Genomic DNA, 19834 nt, shown 5'->3' with positions numbered 1-19834 from the left:
TTCGGGTCAAGTGGATCAATTCATTCGTATTCATTTCCAGTTCTCTGGCTGCTGTCTCCATCATCATTTGTCTTTGCCTTCCTTTTGCTTTCTTCCCTTCAATCTTTCCCATAATTACCGTGCATTCTAACTCCTCTTTCCTAATGACATGTCCAATGAAGTTACGTTGCCTTTTCATGATCTCATACATTATTTCTCTTTTTGTGCTTACCCAGTTCATGACATCCTCATTAGATATTCGTTTCATCCATGATATTCTTTGCATCCTTCTCAAAGACCACATCTCTGCTGCTTCAATTTGTTTCCTCATGTTACTAGATTTTGTCCAACATTCTGAGCCATATAACATAACTGGATAAATGTAACATTTCAGTACTCTGAGGCACGTTGTCATGCCTAGTTTAGTGTTGGTCAGTATACTCTTCATTCTTGTAAAGGTGTCTTTTGCCATCCCTATTCTTCTTTTGATGTCCATGTCGCACCTGCCATCTGATGTCATCCAGCTTCCTAAGTAGCAAAAGTTCTGTACTTGTTTTATGTCTTCCCCGTTTATTCTCAGCCTGCAGATAGGATTCTCCTTCTTTTTGGATATCACCATACATTCTGTCTTTTTGCAATTGATAGATAGACCCATTTTTGCACTTTCTTCAACAACTGTATCAACTAAGTTTTGTAGTTCTTCCTCCGTACTTGCAATTAACACAGTGTCATCCGCACATGTGAAATGATTGATATTTTCACCACCAACTTTGATTCCCAAGATGTCTCTCATTATTTGTAATATTGTTTCACTGTATACATTAAATAATTCAGGGGAGAAAACACACCCTTGTCTAACGCCTCTCTTGATTTTCGTAAACTGACTCACTTCTCCATCTATTATTGGTTTGTTTGTTTTATCAACTACACAAAAGCATTTGATAAAGTGAAGCACAATAAGTTACTTGAAATATTACAGGAAACTCTAAATCTAGATTCGAGAGACCTCCGCCTAATCAGAAATCTGTACAAAAATTAATACCCACATAATATAATCTAATGATTTAAGTGGTTACATGAAACATTCTTCCCAGAGCTACACAAATAACCCTGACAACTGTGTGCATTCATCTGTATTGTCTGCTGATGCCCTTCAGCAGCTGGGTGTTTCCCTTAGCATCTCCTGAGGTAAGAAAGACAAATGGCTTGCGTTTTTGTTTTGCTGACTCTCTGTCTTTCCCTCAGGAACAGAGTGATATTCTGCTCACTGTGGATGATTTTGATTTAAAATATCTTATCGCTCTTTTATCATCGTGGTCGGGTCACAGAGCTTCATTCCCCTGCACACTACACTGGCCACTTCCACCTCATACATTGCAGCAGTTCTTCAGCACTTCAGAAGAATATTCAGTGTTCACGTTGCCAACAATGGTCTCAGTCCACAAATTTAAAAATGAATTTGTTCCCTTGACAGCTGATCTCTGACTTCAGAATGGGTCCTGGAGTTGTGTATAACAAGCCCAATAATTATCAAGAAATTGTTGTCTGCGAATGAGTGGCTGTTAAAATGGCAGCTGCAGTCTCTAACCTTGTAGCCAGCTCAGTGTTTTGATGCCATTATACAGGGGTGGAGTAGTACCATTACAGGTTTGCTCCATGGCAGCTCCAGCTGGAAATTATTTTGTTTATATCGGAAAAATCTTAAAACTACTTCACTTCAAAAGATTCATTTGGTTATAGCATGTCAATTTCTCTCTCTTTCTTGACCTGTTTATGTTAAGTTTGCTTAGATTTTTAGTTGTTATTAGTCTTCGATGTTAGTTTCTCTTAAATTTTAAAGAGAGCCGGTCTAAAACAGAGATACTGTTCTTTGCAGACATATGTTGGCAATGTATTAACCTGGTGCTGGCAGCAAGCCAGTTTGCATGATATCTTTCCGCACTGTTTTTTGAATGCTTGTCTCACGAATGGGAAATGTTGCAAATAATTAGCCCCACATACACTTAGTGTATAATTAAAATCAGTCTGCACCACTTCAGCAAGGCTTGAGGAAAGTTTTATTTTTATTTCTGTATTTCCAGTTCAGCCAGAAAGTCATCCCCCTATGAGTTTTTTCTGAGGACTAGATTTTCCACCCTGTCCTCAACTCTCCCTGTGTCCTTACAGTAAATGGTCCAAATGAACTAGGAGCAGATGCAAAGATCAGACTGTAAGGATCAGTAACAGTGTAGCTGACCGCCTGGGGGGACAGCACAACTGTAGCACCTCCGCCACATGGAGGACATGGGGTCTATCCTTACTGGAGTGGCAGCAGAACTGAATATGAAGAAGGAAACCAACTGTTGTATTCTGACAGTAGAATAAACTTTGGAACCTATCCTGATAAAAAGTCACAGCCTGAGTCATCAATTTTTTATTCCTCTCCATAGATGCTGTCTGACTAGCTGAGTTGCTCCTATATTGTGTGTGAGTGTTGTCCAAGATTTCCAGAACCTGCAGAACCTCTTGCATTTGTGGGTGTTGTATCCAGTCTTCCTGTCACTGCATTATCTAATGTTAGCTGACACATTGCATTCTTCCCCTTGCCTAGTGTTGTTATTCTTTTAGATATCTAAGAATTGGGTAGTGACAAGAAGAACAGATAACAGTCAAGTCCCATGACCTTATTGTCCTGCTTAACACCAAGTTAGATATTGACTCAGTACCTATTTGACTTTGAATTAGACCTAAGGCATAAGGCATGGACCACTTACAGTCAGGGCAGTCGAGAAGAATGCAGGGGATGTGGCTGTTTTGATGGTGAGATCGCGCACACTGAAGCACAACAGAAACTGTTCAATGTCTGGCCACTACAATTATCTCAAGTTATTTTCAACATGGTTATTATACCAGAATACAACTGTCCTGTGGGATTTTCAAACAGTCCAGGGATAGGTCATCCCAGCAGAATATCAGGAGGTTGATGCCCTTTTCCGAGTGAGTGGCAGTAACCTGCAGAACGTGAACAAACGTTCCTCTCTGATTGGCAGCATTTGTGATTCCATTCTGCCAGTGCCCTTGATGTTGCCTGTCAGGCAACAAGCCCAGACTGGTTGACAACAATATTACCATTCCCATTCCCATATTGACATGTCTTTCCACGGCCTCCTCTACTGCCACAATGAGGCAAAATGCAGGTTGGAGAAGCAACACCTCAGATTCTGTTTTGTTAGTCTCCAAACTGGGAGTATTTACATTGATTTCTCTAACTTCCAGTAACCACTGCCTTCTGTCCCCCTTCCCTTTGTTTTCCTTCATTCTACCTCTTCTCTTCCCCTCCTTTGCCCTCATGACTGGGATCTTCATGTCCTCATTGTCCACGGGAATGGTACTGGAGGATTGGAGGGAGGCGAATGTTGTCCCTTTGTTCAAAAAAGGTAGTAGGGATAGTCCGGGTAATTATAGACCAGTGAGCCTTACGTCTGTGGTGGGAAAGCTGTTGGAAAAGATTCTTAGAGATTGGATCTATGGGCATTTAGAGAATCATGGTCTGATCAGGGACATGGCTTTGCGAAGGGCAGATCATGTCTAACAAGCCTGATAGAGTTCTTTGAGGAGGTGACCAGCCATATAGATGAGGGTAATGCAGTGGATGTGATGTACATTGATTTAGTAAGGCATTTGACAAGGTTCCACATGGTAGGCTTGTTCAGAAAGTCAGAAGGCATGGGATCCAGGGAAGCTTGGCCAGGTGGATTCAGAATTGGCTTGCCTGCAGAAAGCAAAGGGTCGTGGTGGAGGGAGTACATTCGGATTGGAGGGTTGTGACTAGTGGTGCCCCACAAGGATTGGTTCTGGGACCTCTACTTTTTGTGATTTTTATTAACGACTTGGATGTGGGGGTAGAAGGGTGGGTTGGCAAGTTTGCAGGCGACTCAAAGGTTGGTGGTGTTGTAGATAGTGTAGAGGATTGTTGAAGATTGCAGAGAGACATTGATAGGATACAGAAGTGGGCTGAGAAGTGGTAGGTGGAGTTCAACCTGGAGAAGTGTGAGGTGGTACACTTTGGAAGGACAAACTCCAAGGCAGAGTACAAAGTAAATGGCAGGATACTTGGTAGTGTGTAGGAGCAGAGGGATCTCGGGGTACATGTCCATAGATCCCTGAAAGTTGCCTCACAGGTAGACAGGGTAGTTAAGAAAGCTTATGGGGTGTTAGCTTTCATAAGTTGAGGGATAGAGTTTAGATTGTGACGCCAAACCAAGTTATCAGAAGATTGATGCTGATGAGAGAGGTAAGGGAGACAATGGAGGAACATTCAAAATGCTAATAAGAGAGGAGAGAGATTAACGAGAAAGAAACACATTTCAGAGTATTGACAGACCGGTTGCTTTGAACCTGAACTGTTTGAAGTTTGATGGACAGGCGATACCCCAGCAGGGTGATAAAAAGAACAGGTTCGCTAAGGCACGGGACACACCACGAGATCACGAGATAACGAGACCCTGGAAGAGCGGTGTGCCCCCACAAGTCGGTGGGAGTTTGGAGGTCTGTTTGCGGAAACTGACCATAGACGCACAGGGTGAAAGGGTATGATCGGCAGGAACCTGGTGTGTGTGTCCGCCCTTGCCTGGGTGCCGGGTTCACCGTGGAAGAACGGTCGTATCCGGAGCGAAGGGGTCACAGTCGGTGACCACAGAAGACATAACAAAGGGTCCGCCCGAGAGCTAACTGCGAAGAGCATCAAAGGTCTGCTGAATTAGATTTGAATATCTCTATCTCTCTCTCTCTCTCTCCAACGGCATAACAGCGATTACTGCGAACTGTATTAAGCTGAACTGAACTCTGCGTCACTTGAGACTGATCATTTTACCCGTAGACTGCGATACAGCTTGGTTGATTCCTATTACCCTAGTTCTGTGTACATGTGCGTTTTATCATTGCTAACCTGTTGCATTTATATCCTTACGATTAGAGTACTGTGTTACTTATTTCTTTAATAAAACTTCTTTAGCTTCTGCTAAACCAGAGTCCAACTAAGTGGTCCATCTCTGCTGGTTTGGCAACCCAGTTATGGGATACGTAACAAGATGCAGCTCTGTAAAACTCTGGTTGGGCCATACTTGGAGTATTGTGTCCAGTTCTGGTCACCTCACTATAGGAAGGATGTGGAAGCATTGGAAAGGGTACAGAGGAGATTTACCAGGATGCTGCCTGGTTTAGAGAGTATGGATTATGATCAGAGATTAAGGGAACTTGGGCTTTACTCTTTGGAGAGAAGGAGGATGAGAGGAGACATGCTAGAGGTATACAAGATATTAAGAGGAATAGATAGAGTGGATAGCCAGTACCTCTTCCCCAGGGCACCACTGCTCAATACAAGAGGACATGGCTTTAAGGTAAGGGGTGAGAAGTTCAAGGGGGATATTAGAGGAAGTTTTTTTTACTCAGGGAGTGGTTGGTGCGTGGAATACACTGCCTGAGTCAGTGGTGGAGGAAGATACACTAGTGAAATTTAAGAACTGCTAGACAGGTATATGGAGGAACTTAAGGTGGGGGGGGGGTTATATGGGAGGTAGGGTTCAAGGGTCGGCACAACATTGTGGGCCGGAGGGCCTGTACTGTGCTGTACTATTCTATGTTCTATGACCTGTCCATCACCTCCCTCTGCTTCCCCACCTCCCCTTTATTGTATGGTCTAGTGTCCTCTCGTACTATATTCCTTCGTCCACTCATCAGCTTCCAGCTTTCAGAATCATTTCCTTTCATACCCCCCCCCCCAAACCACCTGGACTCACCTATCACCTGCCCCTTGTACCCTTTCCCCCACCCTTTTATTCTGGTGCTGCCCCATTCCTTTCCAATCCTGATGAATGGTCCCTGCCCGAAGTTCATTTCCCTCTGAAGATACCTGACCAGCTGAGTTCCTCCAGCATTTTGTGTATGTTCCTCAAGATTTCCAGCATCTGCAGAATCTTTTGTCTCAATCCTCTTGGTAGTCTCTTCATTAAAAAATCAGTCCAATTTTTGCCATTTGATTTCCATGCAGAAAGCCATGCCAGCTATCTCAAATCACAAACAAGAGAAAATCTGCAGATGCTGGAAAAGAGAACAGTCAACTGTACTCTTTTCCATAGATGCTGCCTGGCCTTCCAAGTTCTTCCTGCATTTTGTGTGTGTTGCCAGCTGTCCCAAATCAATCTTTGTCTTTCTAAACGCAAATAAATCCTGTCTTTGCAAATTCCCGCCAGGTTCATCAGCCTGTAATCCTGCAGCATTTCTTAAATAAAAGCAAACATTATTTATCCTTCAGATGCTAATGAGCTGCCGAATGCTTCCTGCATTTTCTGTTTTTATTGGTACCTTCTAGAGGTAGCAACAGTCAATAGAATTCCACTTAAACATCAGAAGAGTTGCTAATAGATCCCTCATTAATCAGTTTGTACTTATTTTTGCTAAGTGCATTTGCAGCTGGATTAGGGTAAGAGGTGTGAACTGGTATCTGGTTTGGCAGCTTGTGATTTGATTACTCTGAGAACTTCAGGCAAGTGCCAACCATGTGTGGGCTCAGCAGTATTGTGTGTTGTGTAACCCTTCAAATGTGTGAGTGCATATTGGGTGGCTATTTTAAGAATTTGTACATTGCTAAAGTGTTCAGAAATGTTCAGAAGAGGAATTTTCAACGGTTCTTGTTTCAGTCGAAGCAAGCAGCTGAGAAGACGTGTGTGAGAAATCGGGTAAAACACTGCTCGGGGAGAAGGGTCTGCACTGCGCAGACGCATGACATAGCGCGCCAAGGTTTAAAAACAGACCACCATATACAGCAGCCATCATTGGAGCGGCCATTGTCGGAGTGGACTGAGTCAGAGTGGGACGGCTTTGGCTCAACAGGCTTCGGCGAAAACAGGCAGAGGCCAGGGTAGGTTCCGGTAAGTTTTTGTCCAGTTTGCTTAGAGCTGAAAGAATGCCAGGCAGGATGTTGGAATGCTCCTCTTGCAGGATGTGGGAAGTCAGGGAGACGTCCAGTCTCCATGACAACGACACCTGTAAGAAGTGCATCCAGCTGCAGCTCCTAACAAACAGCGTTAGGGAACTGGAGCAGGAGCTGGATGACCTGCGGATCATTCGGGAGAATGAGGAGATTATAGATAGTAGCTACAGGGAGGTAGTTACGCCAAAGGAGCAGAACACAGGAAATTGAGTCACTGTCAAGTGAGGGAAGAGGAAAGGGCAGGCAGAGCAGGGTTCTCCTGTGGCCATTCCCCTCAACAATAAGTGTACTGTATTGGATACTGTTGGGGGGGATGACTTACCTGGGACAAGCTGCAGCAGCCAGATCTCTGGCACTGAGTCTGGTTCTGCAGCGCAGAAGGGAGGGAGGAGGAAGAAGAGGAGAGCGGTAGTGATAGGCGACTCGATAGTTAGAGGTACAGATAGGAGGTTCTGTGGTTGTGACAGAGAATCCAGGATGGTTTGTTGCCTCCCGGGTGCCGGGGTCAAGGATGTCTCTGATCGATTGCATGACATTCTGAAGTGGGAGGGTGACGAGCCAGATGTCGTGGTGCACATCGGTACCAATGACATAGCAAGGAAGAGTGAGGAGGTCCTGGAGAGTGAGTATAGAGAGCTTGGTAGGAAGTTGAAAAGCAGGATCTCGAGGGTGGTAATCTCAGGATTGCTACCTGTGCTACGTGCCAGTGAGGGTAAGAATAGGATGCTCTGGAGGATGAACAAGTGGCTGAGAAACTGGTGTAGGGGGCAGGGTTTCAGATTTCAGGATCATTGGGACCTCTTCTGGGACAGGTTGGACCTGTACAAGAGAGACGGGTTACACCTGAACTACAAGGGGACCAATATCCTTTCAGGGAGGTTTGTTAATGCTATTGGGGAGGCTTTAAACTAGATTTGCAGGGGGATGGGAACCAGAGTGCCAGAGCTGACAGTGTGGCTGGGGTGAAAATAAATGATGTTAAAAGTTCAGGTAAAGCTGCAAATAGAAAGGTTGTGAGTGGTGGTAAAGATCTTCTGAGGTGTATATATTTCAGTGCTAGGAGTATTGTGGGGAAGGCGGATGAGTTGAGGGTGTGGATTGACACGTGGAATTATGACGTTATAGCAATTAGTAAAACTTGGCTACAGGAGGGGCAGGACTGGCAGCTTAATATTCCAGGGTTCCGATGTTTCAGATGTGATCGAGGCAGAGGAATGAAAGGTGGGGGAGTAGCATTGCTTGTCAGGGAAAATATTACAGCAGTGCTCAGGTAGGACAGATTAGAGGGCTTATCTACTGAGTCCTTATGGGTGGAGCTGAGAAACAGGAAAGGTATGGCCACATTAGTGGGGTTGTATTATAGACCACCCAATAGTCAGCGAGAATTGGAAGAGCAAATCTGCAGAGAGATAGCAGGCAACTGCAGGAAACATAAAGTAGTGGTGGTAGGGGATTTTAATTTTCCATATACTGTATAGATTGGGACTCCCGTACTGTTAGGGGTCTAGATGGTTTCGAGTTTGTAAAACGTGTTCAGGAAAGTTTTCTAAATCAATATATAGAGGTACCAAATAAAGGGGATGCAATATTGGATCTCCTGTTAGGAAACGAGTTAGGACAAGTGACGGAAGTGTGTGTAGGGGAGCATTTTGGTTCCAGTGATCATAACACCATTAGTTTCAACTTGATCATGGACAAGGATAGATCTGGTCCTAGGATTGAGGTTCTGAACTGGAAGAAGGCCAAATTTGAAGAAATGAGAAAGGATCTAAAAGGCGTGGATTGGGACAGGTTGTTCTCTGGCAAGGATGTGATCAGTAAGTCGGAAGCCTTCAAAGGAGAAATTTTGAGAGTGCAGAGCTTGTATGTTCCTATCAGGATTAAAGGCAAAGTGAATAGGAATAAGGAACCTTGGTTCTCAAGGGATATTGCAACTCTGATAAAGAAGAAGAGAGAGTTGTATGACAGGCATAGGAAACAGGGGGTAAATAAGGTGCTTGAGGAGTATAAAAAATGCAAGAAAATACTTAAGAAATCAGGAGGGCTAAAAGAAGACATGAGGTTGCCTTGGCAGTCAAAGTGAAGGATAATCCAAAGAGCTTTTACAGGCATTTTGAGAGTAAAAGGATTGTAAGGGATAAAATTGGTCCTCTTGAAGATCAGAGTGGTTGGCTATGTGTGGAACCAAAAGAAATGGGGGAGATCTTAAATGGGTTTTTTGCATTTGTATTTACTAAGGAAACTGGCATGAAGTCTATGGAATTAAGGGAAACAAGTGGTGAGATCATGGAAACTGTACAGATTGAAAAGGAGGAGGTGCTTGCTATCTTGAGGCAAATTAAAGTGGATAAATCCCCAGGACCTGACAGGGTATTCCCTCGGACCTTGAAGGAGACTAGTGTTGAAATTGCAGGGTCCCTGGCAGACATATTTAAAATGTCGGTGTCTACGGGTGAGGTGCTGGGGATTGGAGAGTAGCTCATGTTTTTCCGTTGTTTAAAAAAGGATCGAAGAGTAATCTGGGAAATTATAGGCCGGTAAGTTTGACGTCGGTAGTGGGTAAGTTATTGGAGGGAGTACTAAAATACAGAATCTACAAGCATTTGGATAGACAGGGACTTATTAGGGACAGTGAACATGGCTTTCTGCGTGGTAGGTCATGTTTGACCAATCTATTGGAGTTTTTTGAGGAGGTTACCAGGAAAGTGGATGAAGGGAAGGCAGTGGATGTTGTCTACATGGACTTCAGTAAGGCCTTTGACAAGGTTTCGCATGGGAGGTTAGTTAGGAAAATTCAGTCGCTAGGTATACATGGAGAGGAGGTAAATTGGATTAGACATTGGCTCAATGGAAGAAGCCAAAGAGTGGTAGTAGAGAATTGCTTCTCAGAGTGGAGGCCTGTGTCTAGTGGTGTGCCACAGGGATCAGTGCTGGGTCCATTGTTATTTGTCATCTATATTAATGATCTGGATGATAATGTGGTAAATTGGATCAGCAAATTTGCTGATGATACAGAGATTGGAGGTGTAGTGGACAGTGAAGAAGGTTTTCAGAGCCTGCAGAGGGACTTGGACCAGCTGGAAAAATGGGCTGAAAAATGTCAGATGGAGTTTAATACAGACAAGTGTGAGGTATTGCACTTTGGAAGGACAAACCAATGTAGAACATACAGGATAATCTGTCTTGTAAAGACACTGCCCAGAAGGAGGCAATGGCAAACCACTTCTGTGCAAAAAATTTGGCAACAGCTATCATAATCATGGAAAGACCATGATCACCTACATCATATGACATGGAACATGATAATGATGTCATATGACACAGTGCATAATGATGATGATAGAACTTCATGGAATCATTTTAAACACATTTTGGCTTGGACCATGCATGAACGAAATGATCTATATAGAATATAGAACAGTACAGCACAGGCCATTTGGCCCACAATATTGTACTGACCAGCTAGAAAGCAAATCAAAAAACCCCAAAAACTAACCCCTTCTCCCTTCTACCTACATAATGTCCTCATCCCTCCATCTTCCTTCACGTTCATGTGCCTATCTAAACATCTCTCAAAAGCCTTGAATTGATTTTGCTCTTCCTCCATACCAAGCAGCACATTCCAGACATTCACTACTCTCTGTGTTTTTTAAAAAAAATCTTACCCCTCATGTTCCCTTTGAACGTATTTCCTGTCATCTTCAATGCGTGTCCTCTGGTATTAGACATTTCTACCCTGGGGAATAAAGATACTCCCTTTCCATTCTATCAATGCCTCTCATAATCTTCTAAACCCCTATCAGATCTCCCTCAGCCTCCGCCACTGCAGAGAAAACAACTCATATTTGTTCAGACTCTCATGATTGCTCATGCTCTCTAAGCAGATGATAAAAAATCTCACTGCTGCAGTTGGTGGTTCCCACCTGTTTCAGAAAGGTGTCAGACATACTGGTGTCCAAGAAGAATAGGGTGAGCTGCCTCAACGACGATTGTCCAGTGACGCTCACATCTACTATGATGAAGTGATTTGAGAGGTAGGCCATGGCCAGAATCAACTCCTGCCTAAGAAAGGACCTGGACCTGCTGCAATTTCCCTATTGCCACAATATATCGGCAGTGGATACAACCTCACTGGCTCTCCACTTGGCTTTGGATCATCTGGACAATGTTAATATCTACATCAGGCTGCTGTTATTGATTACAGCTTAGTGTTCAACGCCATCATACCCTCAGTTTGAATCAACAAGCTCCAAAACTTGGACCTTTGTACCTCCCTCTACCAAGATCCTTGACTTCTTCATCAGGAGACCACAATTCGTGCAGATCGGAAAGAACATCTCCTCCTCGCTGACAATCAACACTGGCACACCCCAAGGATGTGTGCTGTGCTTACTGCTCTTTGCTCTCTACACCCAGTACTCTGTGGCTGGGCACAGCTCAACACCATCTATAAATTTGCCAATGACACAAATATGACTGGCAGAATTTCAGATAGCTACGAGGAGGCGTACAGGAGTGAGATAGATCAGCTGGTTGAGTGCTGTTGCAGCCATCACAAGTTTCTACAGATGTACCGTGGAGAGCATTCTAACTGGTTGCATCACCGTCTGGTGTGGAGGGGTCACTGTACAGGATTAGAAAAAGCTGCAGAAAGTTGTAAACTCAGCCAGCTCTATCACGGGCACTAGCCTCCCAGCATCGAGGACACCTTTAAAAGGCAGTGCATCCAAAAGGCAGTATCTATTATTAAGCACCTCCATCACTAAGATGTGCGCTCTTCTCATTGCTACCATCAAGGAGGAGGTACAGGGGCCTGAAGACAAACAGACAGACGCGCGCGCACACACACACACACACAAAGCGTTTCATGAAGAGCTTCTTCCCCTCTGCCATCAAATTACTGAATGGACAATGAACCCATGAACACTACTTTTCCCTCTCTTTTTTGCACAACTTACTTATTTTTTAAAATTTGCTTTATTGTAATTTATAGTTTGTATTGTGTATTACAACACACTGGTGTCACAAAGCAACATATGCCAGTGATATTAAATGTGATTCTGATATTAAGTAATTATTTATTTTAATAAATCTTAATTTGTTGACCTCATTAAGTGAAAAGTTGTATTATTAAAAGTACAATTATGGTAATAGAAAGATCACTTGGCGGGTGTCATCTATGTAAATTCTAAAGGCATTAAGAACTCATGAATTTACCTGTACTGCTCCATTGATGCATGGTAGTAGAAAATCATGAAGGAACCATAGACAGTTAGATACTTTATTGATGCTACAGGAGATTAGTAGCATTACCAGTGCACAGATATGTATACAAATATTAGAAGAGAAGTAAGAAAGAATAAAAAAATAGGAAAGTTTGCTATGATCTCAGGATGTGGCCACATCTAACAAAATTATGTTCAAACTTCAACACAGGCATTAAATAATGAGGATTAATTCTGTACTAATTAAAATACTGATTTTAAAGCAAGTCTATTATTGAGTTACAGGCCATGTAATCTTGTAAACTAACTAAAACTACGTAGTTTGTCTATCAGTAAAATTGAATGTCTAACTTCTGTGAAATTGTAAATATATTTGTATCCTCTAAGCTTAAAGGTGTGAAATTGAATAGAGAAAATTGTACCACTATGATCCTTGTATATTTGAAAGGCTTATCAACTGGTTACAATGGCTGTAAGCCCTATTGCACGGGTTTCCATAGTTCCCAATTATGTGGTTTACTGTTTCACTTTTGTGAGGTTCAGTTTCATATGCATTCATTATTTTGAACATTGATGCCAAATAACACTGTAGTGAAAATCATCTATTGTATTGGAATGAATCTGAAGCAAATGCCACAGTAATTCAGTGCCCACTTCACCGCTCTGCAGTGGGCATTTTAGAGGTATATACTGATGACTTTGAGCCTATCAAGTATTTTGTGTACGGATTGACTTAAAATCTGCTCTTGTGTACTCAGCTACTGCGTGAACTCTAGGGATTGCCCTGCCCGAGTTCCTACACCACTGTGTTGGAATATGGTCCCACAGCTTTGTTTTTTTAACTTTAACAGATTGGATGATTTGCTAGTGACGTCCTGCATGAGATTCAATGGTTCCATTATCAAAAACAGAATGCTGAAAGAACTTGGTCAAGCAATATCCATGAAGGCAAAAGGAAAAAATAAATGTCAACTGCCTCCTTTTGATACTACATGGCTCTTTCAGTTCTTCCAGTGTTCAGTTTTTGTGCTAGGTTACTGCATCAGCAGTGTTTTTTTTGTCTTCCTAGTTATTTTCATTTGTTCAACTGAAAATAATGAGCTCGGAGCAGGATTCCAACTGTGCCCTCAGTAAACCGAGCTGCTTCCCATTACAGAAAACTGATCTGTCCACCGGGTTGCTATGCAGATGTGCTGAATTGGCGTTGTTGCAGAACAGTAGTCTCACACCAATATCACCAGACTCATTCTGAGACTACGTCCACACTACGCCGGATAATTTTGAAAATGCAGCCTTTTCTCTTCATTTTGACCCTGCGTCCATTGATTTCTTCTTCTTATTCTTCTTCTTCTTATTATTACTACTTTATTATGGCCAAAGAATTAATACTAGAACGTACAATCATCACAGCGATATTTGATTCTGCACTTTGCAGAACCTAACAATTTCAGAACAGGCGGCAACGAGACTCAAGCCAGAAGAGTTAGAAATGTACTCACCAAATACTTTGACCCATAGCTTACTGAATAAATAAGTATACTCACTTTGTCCTGTTTTCTGTCCTTGCTTGTATGAAGGTGGTTTACCTATTTATGCAAGTGCTTCTCTGACAATAGATGTGTAACAGCCTAATGTAACATTGTATGGAAATACAAGATAACACTGATGCAGACATGTTTTATACATTTAACAAGGTGCTTTATTAATGCAACAGAGTTGGTCAGTTTTTCAATGTTTGTCATCAGCCGGGTCATACTGTCCGTGAACTCCCTGTCAGTTGCCTCCATACGCTCCAGTATTTGTTTTTTTAGTTTTAAGTCCTCCTGTGTGAAAGCCAAGAGCAATTCCTTTTAAGTTTTTCTACTCTGTAACTGGACAAACGTGCACCAAGTATATCGTTTCCTCTTCGCTTGTTTTCTGTGTGTCCTGCACATGCCCAGTAGAGGAGATTCACTCAAATAACCGTGTTAGTGTGGACAGAGATATTTTGAAAAACGCTTAGTGTGTACGCCTGTCGTTTTTACTCGAAACTGGCATTTTCAAAATTATCCGGTGTAGTGTGGACGTAGCCTGAGTTTGGTCACAGTGATTAGCACCTATTTCAATGAATGGTATGCATGATTGATACAAGTATTATGTGTTTATTGATTCTACAGTCAAACCCACTTCTTAGCCTGTGCTGTTCTTGTGTTGTTTTTTCAGGCCCGCCATAACAGAACGGAAGCCAGCAGGACTCAGCACACTGAACGATGTTGGATATCAAATCCGGATCTAAAGAAGCCATGGAGTGAAATCTTTCACTTTTATCCATCTTTAATGGTGCTCTTCCATGCACTTTACTTTTGAAAACCTTGTTTTATGGGATGAAAACTACTAATGATGTTTGGCATACACTTTTGTTTGGACAGTGAAATCCAGAAGGTCAAAAAAGTGGTGCACTAATCTATGTATCCAGTGTATTTTGTACATAAAAAAGCTACATGGATCTATACCCCAAATGCAGCACTGTGATTAATATTCATATTACAGTTTCAAAGCTATTGGGAGGCACTATAGTGTGAATCCCATGGCTGAAACTTGACTGGAACTCAGATGCTGGTGCTTCCTCAATGCTAAAGTAGTGGCTAGTACTTTGGGGTCTATAAATTATAATATAAAGTGAAATAAAGCAATAGAGACCTGTTTGGGGAGGGGGAGAGTTTCCTTTCCAATGCTAGAAATAGCCAATGAAAATGAATAACTAAGCTTTGAAACAAATGTTCTTAATAATTTAAAGTATTTTGGAAAGAATTTTTAATATAACATAGGATAAGTGGAAAGCAATTTTTGTGTCATTTTCTGTGGCTAAATATACAATACTAACCAGCAAAATGACTTCTTGGTCTTTAGTAGATTTCCTGATCTCAGTGAGGTCTAAAGCATGGGCACAGTTGCACTCGATATCCTTGGATTATCGAAGTTTAAAAAAAACAGCTGGCAGATAAAGCTTAGCTGTGATATCCCAGAATTGGGCCTTTATCGTAATCATGTACTCAAAGGAAGAATGACTACTTCAGGTATGTGTTCATCTCACAACATAATTGCAGGAGGCAATTTGAATGAGCTTTGGCTCCACTCAAGTTGATTTATTATGAAATCATCCATACAACTCTGAGAACATTTTGTAATTAATTTCCCTCTCATGTGCCATCGTGTGGACTTGAGAGGCCTGGTGACCAAGATAGAAATAGGCATAGGTAAAAACATGGGACAGCAGTTAGTAAGTTGTCACATGTACCATTTAAAACTGATTATGATCCTTGTTAGGCCATGAAGAATGGGATCATCTGGAGGAAAGCTTTGGGTTTGTAATAGATTACAATTTTTTTTGGCACATCTTTTCCTAAAGATCATGAGGTGCTCCGTGTTTGGTTAAGAGTTGCCCATCTTAGTTGCAAAATGGATTAGAGGTAAACCTAGTTTTTATTTTTCTCATTATGTAATTTATTTTGAATTTAAAAACCCAGGATAAATCTATATACAATTGCAGGAAACTCAGATGGGTGTAACCAATCAATGCTGTAAATCTTTCAGCAAGATTAGGGCTGAAATTCTGAATAACAATTATACTGGTTGTGTCAGGATCATGACCTGCCGAACTTTGCCAGAGTTAGTGATCAGTGGAAAGGAATCATTTGCACTGAGCTGATGCTCAGAAGGAACTTCTTTGATATTGGAAATGAGATAAAGTCATAACTTCCTCAAATGCAAAGAATGGAGTTATCGATTTGGGTTTAAAGAAGCTGACAGCAAATTTAGCTATCAGTACAATCTTATTGACTAAAATGTTAATATATGTTCTATATATTTTTCTATATCGTCCAACTTATTGCACCCCTGTTAACTTGGGTCAGACAAATATCTGCATTCCTGTGAGTTATTTTAATTCAAAATATGGAGCAGGCCTTTTTGCTGTCTCATCAAGTTACTTAATTTAACAGCAAGTTCTCAGTTTCCATTCTGCTATTGAAGGCAAAGAACTGATTTGCAAAACCAACCACATCATAATTCTGAATGACATTTTTTAATGAAGAGCTCCTTTAGGTTCATGAGTATTAAAGTCAGTATTAATAGAATGTTCCCAAGTCTCTAATTGAAGAAACCAATTTCGCATAGCTGTAATCTGTGATTCTTTGTGTATTACCCACTGTGATTCTAAATTCTTGATTGAAGTGGATTGTAGGATCAAAGGAGTAGTTCGCTATCATGCTATTTGATTGTAAAGTTCAAAGAAAATATTCCTGTTGAGAGTGATCACTTCCAGGCACATGGGGATCTGAGAGAGGTAGCCGGAGGGTTAAATCAGAGGGGACTCCATGAGGAACAGGGAGCTTGACGCAGTTAGTAATCTTCCTCTTGTATCATTATGTTCATCTGATTTTTGTGTAAATTTTGCAGACTATCAAAAGCATAATTTCTTTCACTTCCTGTTGCATGAGTTTAAAGGAAGACAAGAAAACTGAGCAATAAAAGTAAAAGGCAGGGTTTGGCAGGGAATTCTTTTCAACCATTTTTTTGCAAAATGTTCCTTGACTTTCCCGGATGAAGAATCCTGAGGTATTTTTGTTCAGTAACTTCTCCTTCCAAAATTGTGAATCCTAGGAGAAACCTTGCAGTAAAGGATACAAAGAACCTTCTATGTTATGCTGCCTTAAGGAGCTGTGTGTTCTCACAAGCAGCATGGAAATAGGGTGTGTGTTTATTTTTCATTTATGAAAGAACATTCTATGATGCACGATGTGCTAAGATTGGCTCAACTTGTAAAAGTGAGTGGACGCTGTATGTTATACTCAGTAGCTCACTCTGTGTTATGTGGCATTTGGAAGCTGTACAGTTAATCCAGGTCCTTGTGTTCACTATAACGTGCATGTGCCAATAACTGGAGTCCAACTCGAAACTGCAGCTGTCTTGTTCATTGCATGTCTTCCCCTCAAAGGTGTCCCTCAAGTACAAGGTACAAAAAGTCTCTCATTAAAGTTATAGGGTGGCCAAGTGGAAATGAAACTTTATGTATTTCTGGATATGATAGTGCTGTGTTATATTAGTGGATTAGTTGTTTAGTAACTCTGTGCAGTTTGAGAACTTGAATTCAACTCTTAATTTTCAGATGCTTCTTTTTAAAAAAAAAGTAACTAACATTGGGTTTAAGGACAATTGTAATCACAAAGTCTTCTGATTGTCAAAAAAAATTTACTCTGGTTCGCCTGTGTCTATCAGAAGGAAATCTGTTGTCCTTGTTCGGTCTACGTAACTCCAGTCCATTACTAATTGTGTAACTTTGAATTGCCATCTAAGCTCCTGTAGTGAGCTGCTCAGTTAAATCAAAATAGGGACTAGAGCTGTTTGAGAAGAAATCACGATGTCATGGATTGTTATTGCTGAGCTTGCCATTTAACACCCTCACACTGAAAATGGATTAAGAAAATGCACTTGCAGCTTTTGGATAAGAAAACTGTTTTATAAAAGAAATCTTAATCCGCAAGCACAAGGAACTTTGATTTTTAACTTTTGGATTAATATTTTCCAACTTATTGACCTTTTACAGCATCAGTATTGATTTTTTAAATGGATGCCGCTCTACACTGATCAAAAACTACATCGAAACGGAGTATGATCTGTGAAATAACTGGAATCAGTGAACTGAGTCTGAGGTTAAAAATAAGAAGAAATCCTAATTTTAACTCAATTGAATTAAAAGTTTTCGAGTATTCTTTTGTTATGTATCTTGAAATATCTTGTGAAACAAGTGGATTTTTATCAAAATAATTTTTAGTGAAACTTGGTTAAAACATTTCTATTTATTGTGAACATTGTTTTTAATGAATAAAATGATGGATGTCATTTAAAACTTAGCTTGCATGTTCCATGGAATGGAGAAAGTGTATATTTTACACTATGCATGAGATGTTTTAATAAAGTTTAAATCCTTTCCAAATCTAGTGATATTTGGAATTCATTTAAGGACAAATTTCTTTTATGGGGGAAAGTATTTCTTAATAATGAGACTCCAAGGCTCAAAAATTAAAGTCCAAGAGGTTGACTTAAAGTTCAAGTTTGAGTTGTGAGTGTTTTTATTCTTCAGTTCAGCATTTGTTTAGTTTGGCACAATATTGTGAGCCAAAGGGCATGTCCCTGCCTCTTCTACGATCTAACAACAGATACTTTGTACACTATTTCACTGTATAATAGGTTTGATGTTTTTCATCTTCTATCAAGGTATAGACAAGAAAATAAATGGAAATATTCGGCATCAGTGGAGAGAGAAGCAAAGGTAAGGTTTCATATCAGTGATTGATTTTGAAGACAGCCCATTACTAGCACTTTTTCCCTCTGCAGCTGCTGCCTGACCTCCTGAGTTTTATTAGCATTTCCAGATGTATTTTGTGCTGGACCATATTAGAATTTTTATTTTAAATGCCTTTACTATTATTTTTCTCTTTCTTAATCTTTTATTTTTCACAATGTTGTGATGTTGTTTAACAGCTACAGCTAAACAGTTATTTGAGTGGCAGAATACCGTGGTGCTTACCTTGTAATAGAATTCAATCCTTGGGCCGGAATGGATTAAAATTAGAACTTGTTTATTATTGGAATTGTTTACTTATTTTTTTACAAGTTCCAAGGTACAGTCTAACGTTTGTTCATACAGCTCAAATCATTACACAGTGTATTGAGGAAGTACTTGTTAAATCAATAACTGAATGCAGAATAAAGTGCAATATATACAAAGCAAGTGCAGTGCAGGTAGACTATATCACAATGAAGTAGATTGTGAGGTGAGGAGACCATCTTATCATACTAGGGAACTGTTCATTAGTCTTATAACAGAATGATAGAAATTGTCAATACGAGGAACTCTGCAGATGCTGGAAATTCAAGCAACACACATCAAAGTTGCTGGTAGAAATTGTCCTTGAGCCTGGCTGCTCTACCTTTTGCCTTCTGAGAGAGAGGAGAAAAGGGATTGAGTGCAGTCAGTGATTATGCGAGCTGCTTTACTGAGATGACAAGTGTATACAGAGTCCATGGCAAGGAGGCTGGGAACTGTCATGTGCTGAGCTGCGTCCACAAGCCTCTGCAGTTTATGTATGGTCATGGGCAAAGCCATACCAAGCTGTGATGCATCCAGGACAGGGACCGGCAATTGGTGATGAACACTCCCAGCTCTAAATGTCAATACTGTTGATGTTTATTTGCTTAGAGATGCAGAGCGGAATAAGTCTGGACCTTCGAGCTGCACTGCCCAGCAACCGCCGATTTAACCCTAGCTTAATCATGGGCAATTTACAGTGACCAGTTAATGTACTAACCAGTACATTGTTGGACTGTGGGATGAAACTAGAGCACCCAGAGAAAACACACTAATTCCATGGACGTGCAAGCTCCTTACAGAGGTCATTGGGATTGAACTCTGAACTGTGACTTTCCGGGCGCTAACCGCTACGCTGCTGTGGAGCCCAAGTAGACAAGAGCAGCACCTTGAGGATCTGGGGTGGAAGCTGCTGCTTAGAGCAGTGCCTTGTAATATATTCTTTAGTTTGTACACAGATCTCCCAGCTGCATGTCACTTCTGCAGGCTGGAGGAGACCGTGTACCACATGTACATGGAGTGTGTGAGGCT

The 19834-nt window shown here is 41.2% G+C and overlaps 1 protein-coding gene across 2 annotated transcripts in view; it reads left to right on the top strand.

The window, feature by feature from the left end:
- Positions 1–18112, top strand: part of vash2 (vasohibin 2) — a 135057-nt gene extending 116945 nt beyond the window's left edge. Inside the window, exons 7-8 of one of the 2 annotated variants that reach the window (XM_072265156.1) lie at positions 14377–14493; positions 15067–18112. In XM_072265156.1, the coding sequence (XP_072121257.1) occupies positions 14377–14449 (73 nt within the window). In that variant the 3' untranslated portion in view covers positions 14450–14493; positions 15067–18112. Of the gene's footprint in view, positions 1–14376 lie in introns of both variants that reach the window. The other variant, XM_072265155.1, reaches the window with a different exon arrangement.
- Positions 18113–19834: the final 1722 nt, after the last annotated feature.

This window comes from Mobula birostris, chromosome 8 (genome assembly GCF_030028105.1).
Source record: "Mobula birostris isolate sMobBir1 chromosome 8, sMobBir1.hap1, whole genome shotgun sequence".
Taxonomy (NCBI): Eukaryota; Metazoa; Chordata; class Chondrichthyes; order Myliobatiformes; family Myliobatidae; genus Mobula; species Mobula birostris.
This window is presented reverse-complemented; position numbering and strand designations above follow the sequence as displayed.